General features: G+C 43.7%; 1 protein-coding gene across 6 annotated transcripts in view; it reads right to left on the bottom strand.

The window, feature by feature from the left end:
- Positions 1-21,734, bottom strand: part of LOC124802933 (E3 ubiquitin-protein ligase HECTD1) — a 325,190-nt gene that overhangs the window by 196,177 nt on the left and 107,279 nt on the right. For all 6 annotated transcript variants that reach the window (XM_047264012.1, XM_047264018.1, XM_047264013.1 and 3 more), the window contains exons 14-15: positions 18,361-18,522; positions 16,735-16,978 (exon numbers count right to left, since the gene is read on the bottom strand). In XM_047264012.1, the coding sequence (XP_047119968.1) occupies positions 16,735-16,978; positions 18,361-18,522 (406 nt within the window). The remainder of the gene's footprint in view (positions 1-16,734; positions 16,979-18,360; positions 18,523-21,734) is intronic.

The following is a 21,734-nucleotide window of genomic DNA, read 5'->3' as shown; positions in this document are numbered from 1 at the left end:
TATATAGTGTATTTATTACTTTTCAAAGTACTTTCCCTGAAACACTACAAATAAGGAAGCAAGTGATGTGAATGGTGCATTGCTAAACTGACTGGCACAAATGGGTAATGAAAACGATGACTATAATTGTGAAACAGTATGTAGAGAGACATAATAGCTGTTTTAATTTTCAAATTAAAACTTGAATATGTACAGCAACAGGGAGACTGGAGAAGATGCAGGACTGAGGTTATTTACAAATACAAATCACTATCCTCTCCCTATTGGTTCAGTCATTTCTCTTTCTTTCACCTAATTCAATTTTGTTTCATTTTATTTTTCTCGCTAGTTCACATATCTCTCATACTTCACCAATTCTTCCTGTACATTCTGTGGCTTTTGCTTAACATTTCAAACAGAAGCAGAAAATCTGGAAATTGGCCAGTATCACAAACTGTGTCGTGCAGATCGCAGGCAAGCCTATATTATGTTAGCACCAAACTTCTCTATACAGGACAACTGAAGTAACTTCAAGGACTGTCAGTTTAAAAGTTCATAAATATGTGTGGAGTCAGAAAAGAAAATTGAAGAGCCCAGGCATCATGTTTGCCCGTTACAGGTTGTCAAATCTTGCCTACCACCATTCATTTTCTTTTCACTCTGTTTTGCAGAATCTCCCTTGAGCTAGGTGACCTTTTTGTCTTCTGCTTAATACATAATTATAGACTCTCTTTCCCTTTATTCTGTCAAACAAACAGAAGATTTTGGAAGCTAGAATTTCTGTCTGTCTTATTTCATGTTCATTTCTGTTGCCGCATGCTAATTATAATGCTATAATACTGTCATCCGACAGTTACTCCATATCACAGAAATTAATATGAGGTTTACTCCAAATATTTCTCCTTGCAATTTTGATGCTATTTCTCTCTATTCATTTTCAGTACTTCATTTTCTCTTTCCATCATGCTTACACAGAATGTGACACTTTCATGTTTAATGAGTTTAGATGATGTTTGCACACAATAAGCTCTCTACCTAACCTAACCCCTACCATATCATAAATGCTTTGTGATATCTCTGCAAGTAAGTAGCAGTGTACCTCCCCATCCTGGAAGCGGCTCTTTAAGATGTACGGCTATCCGGGCAGGTGTGAGCAAAATAAAATGGCCCAGAAAATATTTGAAAGACATGTGGAATTGAGCCTTGTTAATGCTCATCTTATAAAATGCTGGAAACTGATCTCTAGGGACCAATCAGTTACTTTCACATGTTTGCACTTGCACACTTCCAGCACGCTCTGTCATTACATTTGAGTGAGTGAGAGGAGCAGACATGGTTAGTGACCATTTGAATGTAACGCAAATGGAGCTCACAATAAAAATAGCACTTATTCATTGTTGAGTATTATGCGAGGCATATATCATGGAAAATACGTGTGGAGCTGTTTGTGCACAAGCTGAAGACTTGAAGCATATTGGCAAAACTTCTAGTAAAATATGCAATGCAAAACTTAGTGGAAATGCAGTGCAAAATGGGCTCTGAAGTGAATAAAAAACTGTCCGAAAAATAGTTTGAATGCCAGAATACATTGCTCGATTTAATAAAAGTCTGGAATGAAGTCACTATCTCTGCAAGAAGATATTAAGAGACTGCTTATCAAAAAGGACCCGTATCCTTAGAAATTTACTGTTCTGCACAAGCTGAAGTACCCGCACAAACTTTCATGTGTAGGGTTCTGCTGCTAGTTTCCAAGTGAAGCGGAATCACTGCTTTTAGATCCTCAGTTTTTCATTTCTTCAGACAAGGCCTGGTTCAACCTTTCAGGATATAGAAGACCCACCATAATGCATCAGGAAATCCCTGCCAGAACTTTGAAGAACCACTGCATAATCTCAGGATTGGTGCACAAAGGCTGTTGACTGCAATGTAAAATGATCCTTTCACCAAGAAACTTTTTAAGTCATATATGGATTATCCCACAAAAGATAAATGACTGAATGGATATTTTCAGCAAGATGCACTGACAACCTTGTCATGAGTACATGTGTTTGGTGAGGAGAGGATACTCAGCATAGGTGATGCAATCTCCTGCCCACACTGATCACCTACTTTCTCTTCTGATGAAGTGTACCTATGATTTTTGAAGGGTCAGGTGTACTCAAATAATTGTGACATTGCGGAAGAGGTACAGCAGAACATTGATAACATTACTGCTACTATTCCTCGGGCAGAGCTACTGCATGGGTTTCTCAATTTGAAAAATCAGGCCCAGCACTGCATCAATGTCAACTGTGGAGATTTCCAGCATTTTCTGTGATTTTCATTAACAAGGACCAATTCCACATCAATTTTATTGTAAATATTTTCTAGGCCAGTTTTATTTTGCATGTTATGTATAATACAAACAGCCTCAGATATCCATACAACAACGGCTGATAAATTAACTGGAATATTTTTTTTCTGCCATAGGTGCAAGATGAGTCTTATGAACATTACTTGTTTTTGGCTAAAGTTCATCTTCAGATAAGTGAAGAATATAGAAAAAGCTAAGATAACCTACTGGTTGAATAGAAACATACAAATGGTACGTAGTAATAGAATTTTATTCATGACACAGGTTATCCTTCACAAGCCATTATAAATAGATACTGAGGATGAATTTATTGTCATGGTATCTACTGCTTCTTTGGCTCCTGTGCACCATATTCATATCATTTTAGATCTGGACTCGAGCAGCAAATAACTGGTGAAGTATGCACCAACCTACAATAAATGTAGCACATCAAAAATTATGAAAAGGACACATTGCTACTCACCGTAAAGGCGACGTGGAGCTGCAGACACGCACAATGAAAAGACTGCTACACACTGAGCCTTTGGCCACGGGCTTCTTCAGAAATGAAAGGAAAAACACACACACACACACACACACACACACACACACACACACATATTCAGACAAGCAGGTACAACTCTCACACACATGACCACTATCTCTAGCCACTCTGGACAGACTGCAAAGGTTGGGTTGAACAAAAGGAACAATCCGGAGTGGGGCCGGGAAGGGGGTGGCATAGCAGAGTACAGGTGGGATGGGCAGGAGGTGGAGGGGGGGAGGCAGGGAGAGAGGGGGGGGGGGGGGAGAGAGAGAGAGTACGCCTGTCTGGCAGAGTGTACAGGGACTAGAGGGCAGCAGGACAACGGACAACATGCCAGGCACAGCATCAAGAGGCTGTGGGGAAGCACAATGAAAAGACTGCTTACACACTGAGCCTTTGGCCACAGGCTTCTTCAGAAATGAAAGGAAAAAAAAAAACACACACACACACACACACACACACACACACACACACACATTCAGACAAGCAGGTACAACTCTCACACACATGACCACTATCTCTAGCCACTCTGGCCAGACTGCAAAGGTTGGGTTGAACAAAAGGAACAATCCGGAGTGGGGCAGGGAAGGGGGTGGCATAGCAGAGTACAGGTGGGATGGGCAGGAGGTGGAGGGGGGCAGGCAGGGAGAGAGAGCACACACACACACACACACACACACACACACACACACACACATTCAGACAAGCAGGTACAACTCTCACACACATGACCACTATCTCTAGCCACTCTGGCCAGACTGCAAAGGTTGGGTTGAACAAAAGGAACAATCCGGAGTGGGGCCGGGAAGGGGGTGGCATAGCAGAGTACAGGTGGGATGGGCAGGAGGTGGAGGGGGGGAGGCAGGGAGAGAGAGGGGGGGGGGGAGAGAGAGAGTACGCCTGTCTGGCAGAGTGTACAGGGACTAGAGGGCAGCAGGACAACGGACAACATGCCAGGCACAGCATCAAGAGGCTGTGGGGAAGGGGTAGCGGGAAAGGAGAGGAGTAGAAAGGGAAGAAGACCAGTGTATGCGTTGGCAGAGAGTGGTGCAGAATGAGGGTGAGAGGACATGAAATGGGAGGAAGTGATACAGCAGAGGGGAAGAAACTTGGGTGGAGGGTGTGAGGAAAGTTGGTTATCATGGGTTGGGCCAAAATAATTTTGGGAGTGGAGAATGTGTTGTCAGAATAACTTCCATCTGCGCAGCTCAGAAAACCTGGTGGTGGAGGGGAGGATCCAACTAACTCTGGTTTTGTAGCACCCTCTGAAATCATGCATATTATGTTCAGCTGCATGTTGTGCTATAGAGTGCTCTACTTTGCTCTTGTCCACAAGTTGGCAGTGCCGATTCATCCTGGTGGACAGCTGGTTGGTAGTCACACCAATAAAAAAACCTGTGTAATGACTGCAGTGGAGCTGACATATGGCATGGTGCTTTCACAGGTGGTCCAGCCTCTGATGAGGTAGGATAAGAGGATAAGCATGAGGCAGGAGTGAAAGAGGAAGTGCTGGGTGGATGGATAGAGCAGGTCTTGTACATGGGTTTTTTCTTGGGTAGGATGTCCCTCATTTCAGGGCATGATGACAGGTAATCAAAGCACTGACAGAGGATGTGGTTTAGTTGTTTCGCTGATGAAGGGGGTGGTGGGAGGATTGGGGTGTGTGAGGGGATATGGCACAAGAAATCTATTTGTGGACTAGGTATCATGAACAGTGCCTGTCTGTGGAGACCTTTGTAAGACATACCACAGGTTGGGCAAGGGAGTTCAAGTTACTGCAGTATTCAATCTGCAAGTGGCCATGTGGATGGAATTTTTTGGTGTGGAAGGCATAGCAGCTATCAAAATGAGAGTACTGTTAGTGGGTAGTGCGTTTAATGTGGAAAGATGTATGGATGGAGCCATCAGAAAGATGGTGGTCAACAGCCAGGTTGGTATCATGCTGGGTTGAGGAGTACCAGGTGAAGCTGTTGGGAGGGAAGGCATTGAGGTTGTTGAAGGAATGAGGGCAGGGTGTCTTGGCCCTGAGTCCACATCATGAAGATATAGTCAGTGAACCCAAGCCAGATCAGGGGTTTGGAGTTTCAGGAAGCTAGGAAGGTGCCCCAGATTTGTATGTTTATTTTCCCTTCAAAGGAGATGTAATTGGGTGTTAGCATATAGTTAGTAAAGTGTATGAGGAGTGAGGCTATGGGCTGGGAGTCTGAAGGACTTTGGGAGACATACTGTTCTATAGTGGCAAAACCAATGGCATGAGGGATGTTGGTGTATACGGAAGTGTTGTCAACAGTGACGATTAGGGATCTATGAGGTAAATGGGTGGGGATGGTGGAGAGTTGGTGAAGGAAGTGGTTGGTACCTTTGAGGCAGTTGATTGAAAATGTCTATCAATGAGTGCTGAAATTCTTCCAGTGGTGCAATTATCAGCTGCAATTGGATGTCCAGGACTGTTGCATGTGTGTGGATTTTGGGAAGCATGTAGAAGGTGGGTGTCATAGAGGTGAAGTGAGAATTGCATTCAGGGGAGAGATTCTGGAATGGACTAAAGCTTTAAGCTGGTATTGAAGTTTATGTTGGACTTTTGGGATGGGGTCATTCTCCTTTGAAGAGAAGTTACACACACACACACACACACACACACACACACACACACACACACACACACACACACAAATAAAAAAAATAAAAATAAATAAAAAAACACTACACAGCCATCGGCAGTCGCATGGCATCCAGTTATGTCCACCTGTTTATGGGTCATCTAGAGAAGACTTTCCTAGCCCTGCAAAACTCTAAACCCCTGATATAGTTCAGGTTTACTGATGATATCTTTGTAATGTGAACTCAGGGCCAAGACACCCTACCCTCATTCCTTCAACAACCTCAATGCCTTCTCTCCCATCCACTTCACCTGGTCCTCCTCAACCTAGCGAGCCACCTTCCTGGTCATTGACCACCACCTCTCTGATGGCTCCATTCACACCCCTGTCCACATTAAATCCACTAACCATCAACAGTACCTGCAGTTTGACAGCAGCTATCCCATCCACATCAAAAAATCCCTCCCACATAGCCACCCTGCTGTGTCAAGAAACCTCTTACCCAGTATACTGAATGTCTCACAAAGGCCTTCAAAGATAGGCACTATCCTAATATCCAGTCCACTAACAGATTTCTCATGCCAAGCCCTCAATGCTCCTACCACCCCCAAGGACAAGCTGTCAAGGTGTGCCCCCTTTATCACCTATCACCCTGGACCGAAACAACTATATCACATTCTTCACCAGGGCTTTGATTATATATCATCATGCCTTGAAATGAGGGACATATTATCCAAGATTCTTCCAACTCCTCCTAAAGTGGTGTTCTGGTACCTACCACCCACCACAACATCCTAGTCCAAACCAGTGCCATTCCCAATCCCAGCCCCCTACCACAGGTATCATAAAGCTTTAGAAGACCCAGGTGCAAAACCTGCACAATCCATCCATCCACCCACCCAGCACTTCCTATTCCAGTCCTGTCACAGACTTATCCTACCCCATCACAGGCTGGGCCCCATGTGAAAGCAACTGTGTCATACACCAGCTATGCTGCAATCATTGCACAGATTTTTATATTGGTATGATTAACAACCAGCTGTGCACCAGGACAAATTGCCACTGCCAACTATGGCCAAGAGCAAAGTAGATCACCGTGTGGCACACAACATGCAGCTGAACATCACATGCTTGAATTCAATGGCTGCTTCACAACCTTGGCCATATGTATCCTCCCCTCCATCACATTTTCCGAAATATGCAGATGGCAGACCCCTTAAACACATTCTCCTCTCCCGAAATTATCATGGCCTCAACCAATTATAACCTATTGTCCCCAAACCCTTCACCCAATAGTTTCCAATCCTCTCTGTTCTATCACCTCCTCCCACTCAATGTCCCCTCAACCTCACTGTGTGGCACACACTGCTTATGCAACCATCAGTCCTTTCCCCTGCCCCCTGCTCCCCCTAATTTTCTGCTCCCTTCCCCCTCCTCCCCCCACAGCCTCTCAAAGCTGCATCTGGCAACATAGTCCTGCAGCCTTCTAGTTCTTGCACACACTGCTAGACAGGGCACTTCTCTCCCCTCACCTGTACACCGCTATCCCTTCATCTTGCCTGCCTCACTCAGGATGGCTGCTGTCGCTCAACATAACAGTTGCAGTCTGGCCAAAGGAGGTGGAGATAGTGGCCATTTGTGCACAACATATGCTTGCTTGTGTGAATGGTGTGTCTTTTCCCATCCTTTTGTGAAGAAAGCTTTGGCCGACTGCTCAGTGTGTAACAGTCTTTCCACTTGTTGTGTCTGCACGAATATGCCATTTTTATGGTGAGTAGCTATTTCTCCTTTTCACAATTGTTGACATCCATTGTTTGATAAATGCAGCATATAAATTTCCAGCTTAGTTCAGACTTCCGTTTTTGAACTGTACGGTAATGAATATGTCCATTGGTGCATATGTAAACTTTGAATATGTTTTGTAACTTTCATCTGTTTGATCTTAATGTTCATTATTGTAATATCACTACATCAGTTGCTTCTCAATTAAATGTACTACACAGTATTGTTTTATTTCTAATTATAGCTTCAGGTAAATGTTGTAGCTAATATCTCTGTAATTTGGATGGGGAATTGCATCTATTACAATTAATCAGATTACACTATAGTTCAATTCCTGTAATCTTATTGGCAATTGATACAGTCCAATAATCTGGTTGCCCATTACCCTAACCTACACATTACCTCTGCAAGTGACATCTTTTATTCACACAAGAATCATTATTATTGATGTGATACTTCCTGAATCATTTTCTGAAGACAATTATTTTTAGCATAATGGACCTATGCATTAAAGCCGTAAGATAACAGATTGCCATTCACACTGGTGCTCCACCAGAGGTTATCAAGTCCAAACATGAAAGAGAACTACTCTAACAGTCAGTACTTGTTACAGTACACAAGTTTCTAATCATTAAATAACTGTGGGTTAAATATCAAGCATCAGTATTATTTTATGGAGTAAAAGGGTAATACACTGCCAGCTCTGTGCCTTCTGTCAGTATGACATGTCAACCATATTAGTCATCTCAGTGTTTTCTCACAGAAAGCTATGTGCTAGGACCAGGTTTCAAGACACAGTGTAACTTCTAGTTTACCCACTGCTCACACATGCGAACCCAACTATACCTCACATGTGCTCATACTCAAAGACCTATGATCCGTACATGTAGGGTTACCAAATTTTTAAACCCAAAAATGGCTAGACCCTTAACAGTACTGAACAACTCATTTTTAGGGCAGTTCTAGTATGGATCTCTGTAAGAGGATAGAATAATGTAAACATTGTTGAACCCTATCATATATAGCGATGCTAGAATTTAACTTTTATTTACTTTTTTAAATGTTGCTATAAAACAATGATGCCATTTTCCTATCAAGATTAGACCAGTCCCTTTAGGACTGCTGAATGAAACACCATTAGTTAAATTTTATGTCATCAAATGGTTATACTACGTATATAACAAACAAAATAACAAGTATTACGAACATCCCACATGGCTCATGTGTGTTTTTTACTGAACTGAATTATTTTTAAAGATCCTTTTGTTGACACAAACATTTGAAGAAGTTTTTGCAACTGGAATGTCCAAAATTAAATTTTACACTTAAAAGATTTTAATTCCTAAAACTAAAAAATGCAGACATTAGAGAAACTCTAAAAATGTATGGGGTTATTACATTAAATGATAAAATGTGAGCATGCCCATGTCAATGTGGATGTATGGTAACCCTACACACACGGTTGTTACATACTACACTTTCCATATACTGAGTGACTCACAAGTACCGTAGTAGTAGTAGTAGTAGAGGGGTTTTGGGGGCGCACGACAGCAAGGTCTTCAGCGCCCGTGCAGTATCACAGTGAGACGGGTGTCAAGGAAAAAAAAAACCCTCAGAACATTGACATAAAATGGAACATAAAACACGGGGAACAATCATGGAAAAAATGTGCTCACCCACACCGAAGCGTGGGATGAAGCAGGGCGTCAGCAGTAAAACAGGGACAACACAGGAAGAAAATGGTAGAGGGAGCTAAAACAATGTAGCACATGGAAGTGGCTGGCTGACCGCAAGGAAAAAAGGGGAGGAGTCAGCCACTCTGCAACACACTAAAACCTCCAGCCTAAAAGCTTAGGCCAGAGTCCAGATACATCACAGAACTTAAAAACCCTAGACACACACGTCTCATCGTCAGCTAAAACACAAGGCAGAGCCCCATCAACTTGTGCTTCTGCCCTTGCATCACGGTATAAAATGCAGTCCGTTAAAATGTGCCGGACAGAGATGTGCACACCACAAGCGTCACAAAAGGGAGGATCCTCCCGCCGTAATAAATAGCTATGCGTCACAGGACAGTGCCCAATCCGCAGACGTGTGAGGGCCACCTCTTCCCGCCTGAGCAACCGGCAGGAGGAACGCCACGGCCGAGTGGTTGACTTTACCGACCGCAGTTTATTGGCCGACACCGCCAGCCATTCGTCCTCCCACAACTCCATGCACTTCCTGTGGAGTGCAGCGATGACTGACTGCAAGGGGATAGGACACTGGACCACATCATGCTCTCTGCAGGCCTCCTTGGCAGCCCGGTCAGCCTGTACATTGCCCCATATGCCGACATGACCAGGCACCCAGCAGAAGGATACCTCTTTACCCCGCTGTTGGAGCAAGTACAGTTGGTTATGTATCAACTGGACCATCTCCTCAGTCGGGTATAGGCTCTGCAGCGATTGTAAGGCACTAAGAGAATCGGAGCAGAGAAGAAATCGATCGCCCCGAACACGATGCATCTGCTCCAGTGCCTTCAGGATCGCGTGGAGCTCCGCTGCGAAAACGGTATATTCAGCAGGGAGGCGAATCCGGGTGACACGATCAGGGAACACCACAGAACAGCCTACGGAAGTCTCCTGTTTCGAGCCATCAGTATAAACGACAGTGAAACCGTGATGCAGGTCTAAAATGCTAAAAAACAGAGATTGGAACGTAAAATCTGGTGTGCCATCTTTCTTAAAACGAGTCAAATCCAAAATAAATTTGGGACGCCGGAGGAGCCAAGGTGGAGATCTGCTCCAACCGCGACGTAAAACACGAAGACCAGCCACAGACATTGCAGCGAGGCAATCCTGTGCGCGAATCCCATAGGGCTGCGTCGCACGTTGCCGGTTATGAAATAACCGTGCCAGAGGAGGCTGAGCAATGGTATGGTATGCAGGTGTGTATGGTGTGGACAAAGTTTTATACGCCTGGCGTACCGTAAGTAGCCGTCGTCGCATATGAAGTGGCGGTTCACCAGCCTCTGCACAGAGGCTTGGTATGGGGCTAGTTCGGAATGCCCCAGTGGCCAACCGCAGCCCTTCATGGTGGACAACGTCCAAAATCTTTAAGTACGAAGGCCTCGCAGACCCATACACCGTGCATCCATAATCGAGCCGAGATCGCACAAACGCCCTGTAAAACTGGAGCAGACAAGTCCTGTCAGCTCCCCATGTACTGTGGCTAAGACATTTTAAAATGCTTAAAGCCTGAAGCGATCGTCGTTTCAGGTCTTTAAGATGAGGTAACCACGTGAGCCTCGAGTCAAAAATGAGACCCAGAAATCTCACCGTGTCTTTAAAAGAAAGAATAGTGTCCCTCAAGCGCAACTCAGGAAAGGGTAAAATCGAACGAGAACGGTTAAAAAGAACACATACAGACTTCTCGGTGGAAAACTTAAATCCACTCTTCAGCGCCCAGTCATCCAAACGCCTAATCGTAAGTTGCAACTGACGAGTTGTCGTTGCAAGGCTTGAAGAAGAGCAGAACAAAGAGAAATCATCCACAAACAAAGAACACTGGACAGGACTTTTCACCATGGACGTAATGCTATTAATAGCGATGGCAAACAGAGTCACACTTAAAACGCTACCCTGAGGGACACCATTCTCCTGCTCAAAACGATCAGACAGGACGTCACCAATTCGGTATCTAAAATATCGTGGCGAGAGGAAAGACTGAATAAAAAGAGGAAGACAACCACGAAAACCCCATTCGTGAAGCTGCTCCAGGATGAGACGCCGCCAAGTGGTATCGTAGGCCTTCTCGATGTCGAAAAATACACCTATAAGGTGATGACGGCGTAGGAAAGCTTGTTGGATAGCCGCCTCCAGGAGGGCAAGGTTATCGAAGGTGGAACGAAACCTCCTGAACCCACACTGAAAGCGACTAAGTAGTTGCCTGGATTCTAACATCCAGACAAGGCGGCGGTTGACCATCCGCTCCAAGGTCTTCCCTATGCAACTAGTGAGGGCAATACTACGGTAGCTACTTGGGCTCGAGCGGTCTTTCCCAGGTTTTAAAAAAGGGATTAAAACTGCCTCACGCCACGCGTCAGGAAAGTGACCCGACGCCCAAATGGCATTAAAAAGTGCGAGGAGGATTTCTTTGTTGCGCATTGTGAGGTGCCATAGCATACTGTAATGGATCCTGTCGTGACCAGGGGAAGTGTCACGAGCTCCAGACAATGCAGAATCCAGCTCCCACATAGAAAAAGGGCAGTTGTAAACTTCATGAGAGGTGGGCTGGAAGTTCAGACTACACCTCTCAGCAACCGCTCTATGGCGCTGGAAACCTGGATCCTGACTGGTTGTGGCAGTAACTGTCGCAAAATATGCTGCCATAGTCTGGGCAATGTCTCGCGGATCTGTGTGGAGAGTGCCGTTATTCATTACAGCAGCTATGGGGCACCTCCCTCCTCTGCCAGAAATTCTCCTAATGGTCTCCCACACAATGGAACTTTTGGTGGATCGATTAATGGTGTTCAGAAACATTTGCCATGACCTCTTCTTGCTCTCACGAATAATGCGGCGACATCTCGCCCTCGCCACCCGAAAGGCTGCAAGATTGTCAGCAGTCGGCCGACACTTGAACCGCCGCAGAGCCGCACGCCTGGTCCTGATTGCAGAGCGGCATTCGTCACTCCACCAAGGCACAGGTGGCCGTTTGCGGTGGCCTGTGGACTGTGGAATGGATGCCGCAGCGGCATGGTGGACCGTTTTGGTAATATGATCCACCCACACCTCAACATTCACACAGTGTTCGAATTGGGCCAACTGGCCATAAAGTGTCCAGTCAGCTCCACTGATTACCCATCGTGGTGGTCTCCTTCCGGGGCCCACGCCATCTGGCAGGTGAATCCAGATTGGGAAATGATCACTGCCGTGCAAGTCAGCGACCACTTCCCAGTGAGCACTAGCGGCAAGAGCTGGAGAGCAAAGCGAGAGATCAATGGCAGAGAACGACCCAGTCGCCGTGCAGAAATGAGTACTCTGTCCTCCATTGAGCAAGTAGGCACAGGATGACAGGAGAAGCCTCTCAATTGCTCTACCCCTGGGACAGGTAATTGCAGAGCCCCAAAGCACATTGTGGGCATTAAAATCACCACAAATAATGAATGGCTGGGGGAGCTGTGTAAGAAGGTCGGTGAGGGCCGCTTCATCAAGAGCATCATGTGGGGGCAAGTAAAGTGAACAGACAGTCAATGGATGACGCACGTGCACGGACACAGCGACGGCCTGTAGAGTCGTCGTAAGTGAGAGAGGCGAGGAATGGTAGTCCGTCCTGACGAAAATACCTACGCCTCCTCTAGCTCTCTCTCCACGTAGGTCGTCCTTTTTGTGGAGTGTATAGCCTCGTATCTCAGGGGAGTATGAGGGATGGAAATACGTCTCCTGGAGACAGAGACACAATGGTCGACCCTGAGAAAGTAGACGAAGTTCCTCCACATGCGTCCTGAACCCTTGCAAGTTCCACTGGAGTATGGGAGCCATCTACGTTGGGGGTAGCACCTTCATCCTGTCTCTCCGACGGGGTGGGGAGACCGCAGCAGGTGGAGGGGCAGGCGTGGGACGAGACGATTGCCCCACACATACATCGTACTCCATCAACTCTGGGGAAGAGTCAGATGAAGCCTCGCGTAAAACAACATCCGCATGGTCAGATGGTTTACCACGGGATTTGACCCGCTGTTGCTGCTGCACAGTAGCTTTCTGCGGCTTGGTGGACTTTGGGGGAGCGGACGTGGGAGTAGTAATTGGCGCACTGGGCTTGGGGACAACCGCAGCCGTTGGAGGCGCGGGGGGCTGGACCAAATCCGCCAATGTACTTTTGTCTGCCGTTCGAGTAGGGGCTACTGGCTCTGGAACACTGGCTGCGTTGCAAGTGCACTGACAGCTACAGGTGTTAATGCCAACACTCACCACCTCAGTCTGCGTTGACGCATCGACTTTTGGAGTAGGCTTCTGTACCAGGGATGCAAAAGATGTAGCAAAAGTGGGAGGTTGCATCGACTTATAAATCTTCTTGGCCTCACCATAGGGGATACGCTTGGTTGTTTTTATTTCCTGGACCTTGCGTTCCTCTAAAAATATGCGGCAGTCCCTACTCCAAACAGGGTGGTTCCCAGAGCAATTAATACATTTAGCCGGAGACGAGCAACCAATTCCTTCATGAGCAGCCTGACCACAGTTTCCACAAGTCGCTTCGCCTTTACAGCCTAAGGTGGTATGCCCAAAACGCTGGCATTTGAAACAGCGCATTGGGGCCGGGAAATAAGGCCTCACACTAAGGCGAAGGAAGCCAGCTTTAATATGTTCAGGAAGTGTTGTGCTACTGAAGGTCAGAATAAAGGAGTCGGATTTGACAAGAGCGCCATCAACCCTCTTCATGATGTGTTGGACATCAACGATACCTTCCGGAGCCCACTCACGTTGCAGTTCTTCCTTGGGAATATCAGCTAGATCCCGGCATGTCACAACACCTTTGCTATAGTTCAAGGTGCTGTGCAGTTCGGTGTCTATGGCATACTCTCCAAGGCATTTAGCAGATTGGAGGTTAGTTGCTTGCTGGGAAGTGGAAGTTTCCACTAGCAAGGTCCCATTACGCAAGCGCTTCACCGATTTTAAGGAGCCACAGATTCCCTCCAATCCCTTTTGTATATAGAAGGGCGAAACCTTGTCGAAACTACCCTCCTTCCGTTTCACAATGAGAAACACATTCGGATTACCGGAATGCATTCTGTTACCTAAGACTGGACTTTTCAAAGAAGCGCCGGAGTCAGGGGGACTGACTGCACGGGCCCTCTTAAGAGACTGGGTGTTAGAACCTTCCAGCGGCCCACCCTTTCCGCTGGGAGGAAGAAAAGAGAATTTCGAAGGATCCATCTCGGTCCCACGAGCAGCTAGGGAACTAGAAGTCCACCTAGACAGAGCCCCGCGTGCCTAGGTAAGCCTTATACAACTGAGGTGCGGCAGGTTCCCCAGAGGTTGCCCGCTATCGACTGTTCCACCTCAACAGCCATGCATCTCATCAGCGCGCAGCACACCTTGAGATTGAGGGTTTTTTTTATAGAGGTTTATTCCATCCTCGCGATCCGGGCGGTCAAGCCAAGATCCCCATTCCCTGAGACACACAACATTCCACCGCCGCGCCGCACGGTGGTCGTTGAAGTGTGCTTAGAGGTTACGGTGACAGGGGACTGGCGGCGCTTACCAGTCCCCAGCTCAGGAACCCCGGGGTCGCCAAGCCCGTACCCAGCAAACGAATGCTGAGCCCCTGGGGGCTCACAAGTACCGGTCATTCAACATTCAAACTCACTCATTCACTCTTACAGTTATCCCATATTTATTATAAAAGTACTTAAATAAGCAGGTCTGCAGAGCCCTGAACAGTGCCATACAGTAACAGAGAACTTAATTTCTTTCAAGACTCCCTTCACACGAATTCTCTTGAGGAATATAACCAATCTACAAGAAAATCAATCCAGAGCCAAAGTACTGGACACCGACTTCCAATCAGTGGAATTACAGATACTTCTAACACTATATTACATTATAACATTAACACCACCACTAAAATATTTTCCTGGGGGCATTCAACAAAATATAAAGTTTTTATGATTTGCAATGAGCTGGGCTGCAAAAGCAAAATGACTTATAATGCCTACGCAATTATTAGCTACCATTTTCCCCACTTGACACATATTTTAGAACAGCTGATAGACATTATGAAGATACAAAAAAAATCTAAATTTCAAAACTAAGTAAGCCTCAAACATAACAGTAAGTTTAATTTTTCATCTACAGCAACATTATTTGTCTTGAGCACATTGTTTTCTTGATTTTATTATATCTTAAGAGTTTCAGCATTGCATCATTTTCAAAGAATCTATAATGAAATTGGTATCTGTAAAATAAGAATATGAATCAGTTGTAATAATGATTTCTTTAACTGCACAACCAGTTTCAGAGCATTAGAGCTCCAACCTCAGGTGCTAACAACTGTAAATACAGTCTTTACAGTCATTAGCATGCGAGGATGGAGCTCTCCTGCTCAGAAACCAATCACAAGTTAAATCTTTATTACAAGTGAAGCAGATTCTTACTTTATGAATCTTACTTAGATGCAGATGTCCTCCACATCAAATATTTTGTAAAATGGGTATCAGTGAGAAAAGTGTGATGACAACAAAAATAGTAAGTACCACAAAACAAGCAAATAAAACTTAACACTTACCCAAAGAACAACTTTTTTATGGATAGCAAAAAAGCAGAATGAATATGTCCAATACAGACACAAAGTATCTCATCACCCTTAACGTTATGACACATAAATGCAAATTTATTAGAATGTGCACACACACACACACACGTGCACACACACACACACACACACACACACACACACACACACACACACACACACACACACACTCTAAAGCAAGCAAGCACACCTTAAACACACTCTGCCGCCGCCACTGGTAGCTCCGACCAGAACGCCATTTCATTGACATTCTGGCCGGAGATGCTAGTGGTGGCGGCAGCGTATGCACGAGGTGTGCTTGCTTGTGTGAATGCGCGTACATTTTCTTTGCTGAGTAAGGCTTTGGCCAATAGTTGCATGTGTAACCGTCCTTTTGTTATGGCTGTCAGTAACTCCATGGGTCATCTTTACAATAAGTAGAAATCTATTCCTTATATTATTTTTATTCCAACCTCGAGTTCCCACTGTTTGAAGATGTGAGTTACTTTTACTATGGTTCTTCATTTCTTTATTTTATGGTATTGTATGGTGGTTATGGTAAGTAATCAGATTTTGATGCCCTGTGCATTCCTGATGTATCATTCTGATGTCCTTACAATTAGCCACCACCTACTAAACCTCATACAACATGCTCATCACTGCACACTAGAAGACAACTTTACAATTTTAGCTTTGTGTGCTCTTCTTAGTTTTAACAGTGATTATGTTTGATCATATCCATATTTGTGTATTCATTACTACGTATTTTTTGTACAAATATTACGTATGACACGTAACTGTATAAATATAACCATCATATGTGGAATGCAATTTGGTGGTCTGCTCTTCTTACGGATTTGTGAGTGCGTGCTAAACAGTTTGCATTTACAAGTCATTTCACCAAGCTCGACGAGATAACTATGTACCTATACTGGATAGATTCATTCTGCTTTTTGTTATCTGTAAAACTATGTTATAATTCTGTGTGAGTGTTAAGTTTCAACTGCTTGTTATGCTTTGGATGTTATCGTACTATTCTCACTGATGCCCATTTTATTATCGATCTTCTGAAAATGGCATAATGCAAAAATGTGTAACGTGTAACAGTCAATAAAATACTGTAGTCGAGACACACAGTGTTATTATTGAGCAACTAAATCACCACAACATCTCATAGAGCATTTACGCAACATGTATCTTTAGTTGTTCAAACCGTAACACACCAGAGCTATCAGTGCCTCCCTCAGGGCTCCCACTCGAATACATTGTTGCGAGTTTGCCATCAAGGATGAAGCGAAACCAGCCATTGCTACCATTTGACAGTTCAAGTGCTGCTGCATCCGACCATATGTACAAGCAGTCACGTCCACGACACAAGCACCAGTCACGCCAATGGTAAGCCTTGCCAGCAACCATCTCTTTAGCATCCTCAACAGCAGGTTCTGGTGGTTGTTGCTCTGTCTCCTCCTAAAAGGGAAACAATTGGAAAATAATAGCCAAAAGTGAATGTTCAAAGTAGGTAAAGATAGACAACATATTTATGGTTACCATAATAACATGTGGCACTGGTGCAATGGGGAGGGGCGGGGGGATGGAGGTAGAGGGAATTCAAGGATTTTGCAACCAAAACCATCTTTCTTCCTATTTAACCCCAATTTAATTACAAGTTTGTGATTTCTTTCTGCTAAATCTCTCTCTCTCTCTCTCTCTCTCTCTCTCTCTCTCTCTCTCTCTCTCTGTGTGTGTGTGTGTGTGTGTGTGTGTGTGTGTGTGTGAAATTAAAATATGTGAATGCCAATAAATGTAACACTGAGGTGGAAAACTTGCTTGTAACACGAAAGAGGAAGAATATGTCTGAATGAAAATAAACTAATAAGAGTGATTCTGATATCTTTTTTACTTTTCCTCTATGAATACTGCATAAACTGATGGTGTAACTTTTATAGACGGAGTGTCAGAAGAATGTCTTTACACAGGAATTGTCTGGCATTTGCCCAAAATCGTATCCACAAACTACAGTAAACTTAAATATGATGGCCAACCAGAGTTTGAAACCTACTCCTAACAAATACAAGTCCAACATCTTAACTGCTGCTGATCTCACTCTGTGATACTGAATTCATTTGGACCTCACAAATTCATCTAATATAACAAGTTTCTATACAATGGCATAATGGTTACACAAAATTTAAAAAAATAATAATTAGACCAAACAAACCGTGGGGCAGGTGAATTTTATGAAATAGCTCACATATGAAAACTTTAAGAGGTGTTAGGGGTTTTTCCAACACAGACCAGGACATCCACAGTAATACATTCACATGCAATTTGAACATATTCCAACAGGTAGTTTTCTAACTGTTGAGAGGCTTCCAAATAGAGTTCCACAGATCACTTCCATCTTCTTGGCAAGTTAAAATCAAGACTCTAACCCAGATCCTAGCCTTTAACAGGCAATGCTTTTACAAACTGAGCTCTCCAGGCATGACTCCTCTACACAGATTCACTTCTTCCAGTGAAGTTTCAAACGCTCGCTCTCGGCAGCCATGGAGTAAAAGATTATTGTGCACATTCACCCGGTAACAGCACAAAAAGCATTTGTGAAGAACAGAAACATAAAATGTGGTCATCTTTAAAAATGAAACAAACAATACAGAGAACAACACAGACTGTTGAACCTCGACAGGTAAATTGGATAACAAAGAGGCGATGATTCGAGTAGGGTAGAAAATACTTTAATAGCACAACTTGACAAAGAGGAGGTAATGGGGAATTTGGTGATGGAGAGAAGCCTGAGGGATAGCAACAAATAGACATGCATACATCTACACACAAAAAAAGCAGCTTACAGGAGGTTCTTCTTTCTTCTCCACTGCATCTTGTGGACCAGCAAGTTGTAGAACCTTGGAAAAAACTCCAAGTTTGGCAAAGTGATCCAGAAATATATCCTGTGCTTTTGTCATCAAATCCTGGATTATCTGTAACACAACTAGATGGCCATCCTCATCCTCCTGCAACAAAAATAACCCTTTAGTAGGAAGCACAATACTTTGTATTAAATAAAAGCAGTAACACTAGGCAGAAAACCACTTCCTCTCAGAGGTGACAGTATGTAAATTAAGTTAATTATCAACACACTGACGACATTTACCCGCATTTACCCGAAAGCACACAACTAGTGTAATCTATTGTTTCTGCAAATACTAACTGTGTAATGAGAGTTAGCCACTTAAAATGCAATGACTCAAAGACTTATTTTCATAAATAATACTTCCAAATCATATTAAACATATGAATATGAAAAACTTAAGAGATTGCTCTGCATTGGAAACAGAGAACTTCTATCACCACAGCAAATGGAAGAACTTGGCTTATCAAAATATTATGTTGTCGTAAGATCTTTTATTTTTCAACTTGCATTACAATCTAGTCCAGTACGGACAATCTGTACAATAGCAGCAAATTTTAGCACAATCAGATCACTGGCAGTTAAGAAATGAGATGCTCCAGTGCCAAAATCACACAGGTAGTAATCTTTTCAGGTATCATGCTGTCAAGAAAGTACCACGAGCACCTCAATTCAGGGAAAATCACCTTCATATAAAGTGTCATGGTCAACTGAGTGTTAGTGATGGCGATTTCAGACAATTATAACAGGCCACAGACCAGTAAATCACTTACCAGTTCAGCATTAGACAACAGTGCGTGAGCAGCCATACCATCAGTACCATCATCTCACTATGAATAATAGTAGCTGCTGCTTCACATGCATATCTCTGGCCACTGCACATACAAGGGCACAAAGATTAACCTTTTCATTGCTGTCGGCATGTATATATGTCCTGTTGTGCCGTTTCCCAGGTGTTGCGGATATGTCTACATGTGCTCCTTGGGTTTTCCGACACTGCTATGGATGTCTGAATGTGCCCTTAGTCACCAACCCCTCACTGCTATGGACGAGTTACCTTGAATCTTGTAAACAAAAAGGTTTCAAGTTTCATTGGTGCTATCATTTTGCAAGAAACCTCATTTCGATATCTCAAATTGTTTATGACATATGATTACTGTAATGACCACACGATCTGCAATGTGCAATGATGTGAAAGGGTGCGTCGAGCACAACCATCATTCGGATATTAAAACTAATAACTCAAGAATGAAATGAGATATCCTTCTGCTCCCAATTTTAAATAATATTTCAATGTCTTATCTAGGTTTCATACACTGCAATGTGTTAGCTAAAATCAATCAAACACAAAGTTTACACAGCGCATTTTTGCCCCCGCAAAATCTTTACATCTTCATGCAACATTTTACTGAATTTGAGGTGGTACAGTAACTATGGAAGCTTTACCAAGCAGAAGTATCAGACTGTAAGATATGCAAAAATCAATTTTTTCACCTAAGAGTTTTCTAAAACCAGGATGATATGTACTTCGTATCGGACAGGAAGACCCAAGCTGATGCCAGGCTACCAGTACACTGGAAAACATTAGGCAATGTGTGTGGCTTGCCAATAGGGCACTGTTCAGGCAGGTGGTGGAAGCATTCTCTTCTGGCACATGTTTACATAGGAAGAAATGGTAACCCCAAATCTATCTGCCAATGTCTCTTACCAGCAACTGACATGGGAACCTACTCTCTGATCACGTGTAGTCATGCTCACCTATAGCACCTCTGAAGTGACCTGTACCCTTGACATATTGCTCCATCCTGTCACTTCAAAATGAAGCCAAAATTCTTTGAGGATCGCTCACAACATGAAAGTGTTTGTGCAGGACAAAGATAACTTGCGTTCAGAGCTAGACTGTGGGAAATGTGCAGTTATGCATCAAGATTACTCAGCATTTTCTGCATTTCGGGGAATCCATGCCACAGCATGTTACGGATGAGGTAGGGGTGAAATGTAGTGTTATACGCTACTCCATAGGTGTGTGTAGTTCCATTTATTCATAAGGGTGCTGTGCTTCACAGGTCAACATCCTACTATTATTAGATAATAGCAAACAATAAGCAACAACATTTCTGTTCGACAGCTATTATGCCTTTCATATTTCATCTCTCTACCAGAGTTTACAGCCTTGTGAAACCCTAATCTGTTGTGATACACGCTGTTGAGAAGTCTCATATGGAAAAATATTTATGTCATCATCTCACAAAAGTGAAACCTTCGGTAACATCACCTCTATATCCAGAGCAATATTTGATGTACAGAGCTATTCAAAAATAAGGAACAGATTTTGAACATTTGTTGCTTCCAAACTACAAAAGACAGACATGCAGCTCCAATGTTCCTGGAAAGAGTAAAGGTCCAATTTTTACGCATTCAATCTAAGCACCACAAGTTACATGACAAACATCAAAACTGTTGCTCATTTCCTGCCGCACATGAAGCAACTGGTATCAGCTTCAGAAATGTTATGCCGCAAACTTTAAAGAGTGTCAGGTTTGGGGGGGATAAAAACATGGTCTTTACATACCATCTTATGTAACAGAGAGAAATTCTCTAAGCACATCTGACGTTATAGAAGAGGAGAAACAGAAGATGAACTTCATTGCCTGTGTCCTCCTGGGTTTCCAGATCTCTCACCTTGTGACTTATCTGTGGGGTTAGGGGTCTCCCTGGTGAAGCTCGACTGCTCTTTCATTCGTTACCCAAAACAGATCAAGTCGAAATGGTGATAGCGATAAAAGGTCATTTGCTTTCTTCATTTCAACAGGTGCAGTTTGTTTAGAGTCCAACACTGCAAGTCCAACAGCTAAAACTATTTGACAATGGAATCAGCAGTTGCAAGATACTGGTTGTTTATTTAAGGGTAAACCAGACATACAGCACACTGCAAAGCTTTGAATATAGCATATGTACGTCAACTCCTCATGCCATCTGCGAGTTGGTCATTTCTCGTGTCCCCCCCCCCCCCCTTTTGTTTTAAAGCAACATACTTGTTTCATACTACACAAGAGTCAATTGGCACAAGCCCTTCATTACCGAAAATGACATGTTAAGTTTCATGAAATCATTCTGTGTGTGGAGAAAGAAGATAGTCAATTGGCAAAAGCCCTTCATTACCGAAAATGACATGTTAAGTTTCGTGAAATCATTCTGTGTGTGGAGAAAGAAGATAGTCAATTGGCACAAGCCCTTCATTACCGAAAATGACATGTTAAGTTTCGTGAAATCATTCTGTGTGTGGAGAAAGAAGATAATTCCTTAACCTTTAGT

This window comes from Schistocerca piceifrons, chromosome 6, assembly GCF_021461385.2.
Source record: "Schistocerca piceifrons isolate TAMUIC-IGC-003096 chromosome 6, iqSchPice1.1, whole genome shotgun sequence".
Lineage (NCBI taxonomy): Eukaryota > Metazoa > Arthropoda > Insecta > Orthoptera > Acrididae > Schistocerca > Schistocerca piceifrons.
Note: the sequence above shows the minus strand (reverse complement) of the source record. Positions and strands in the feature narration are given on the sequence as shown.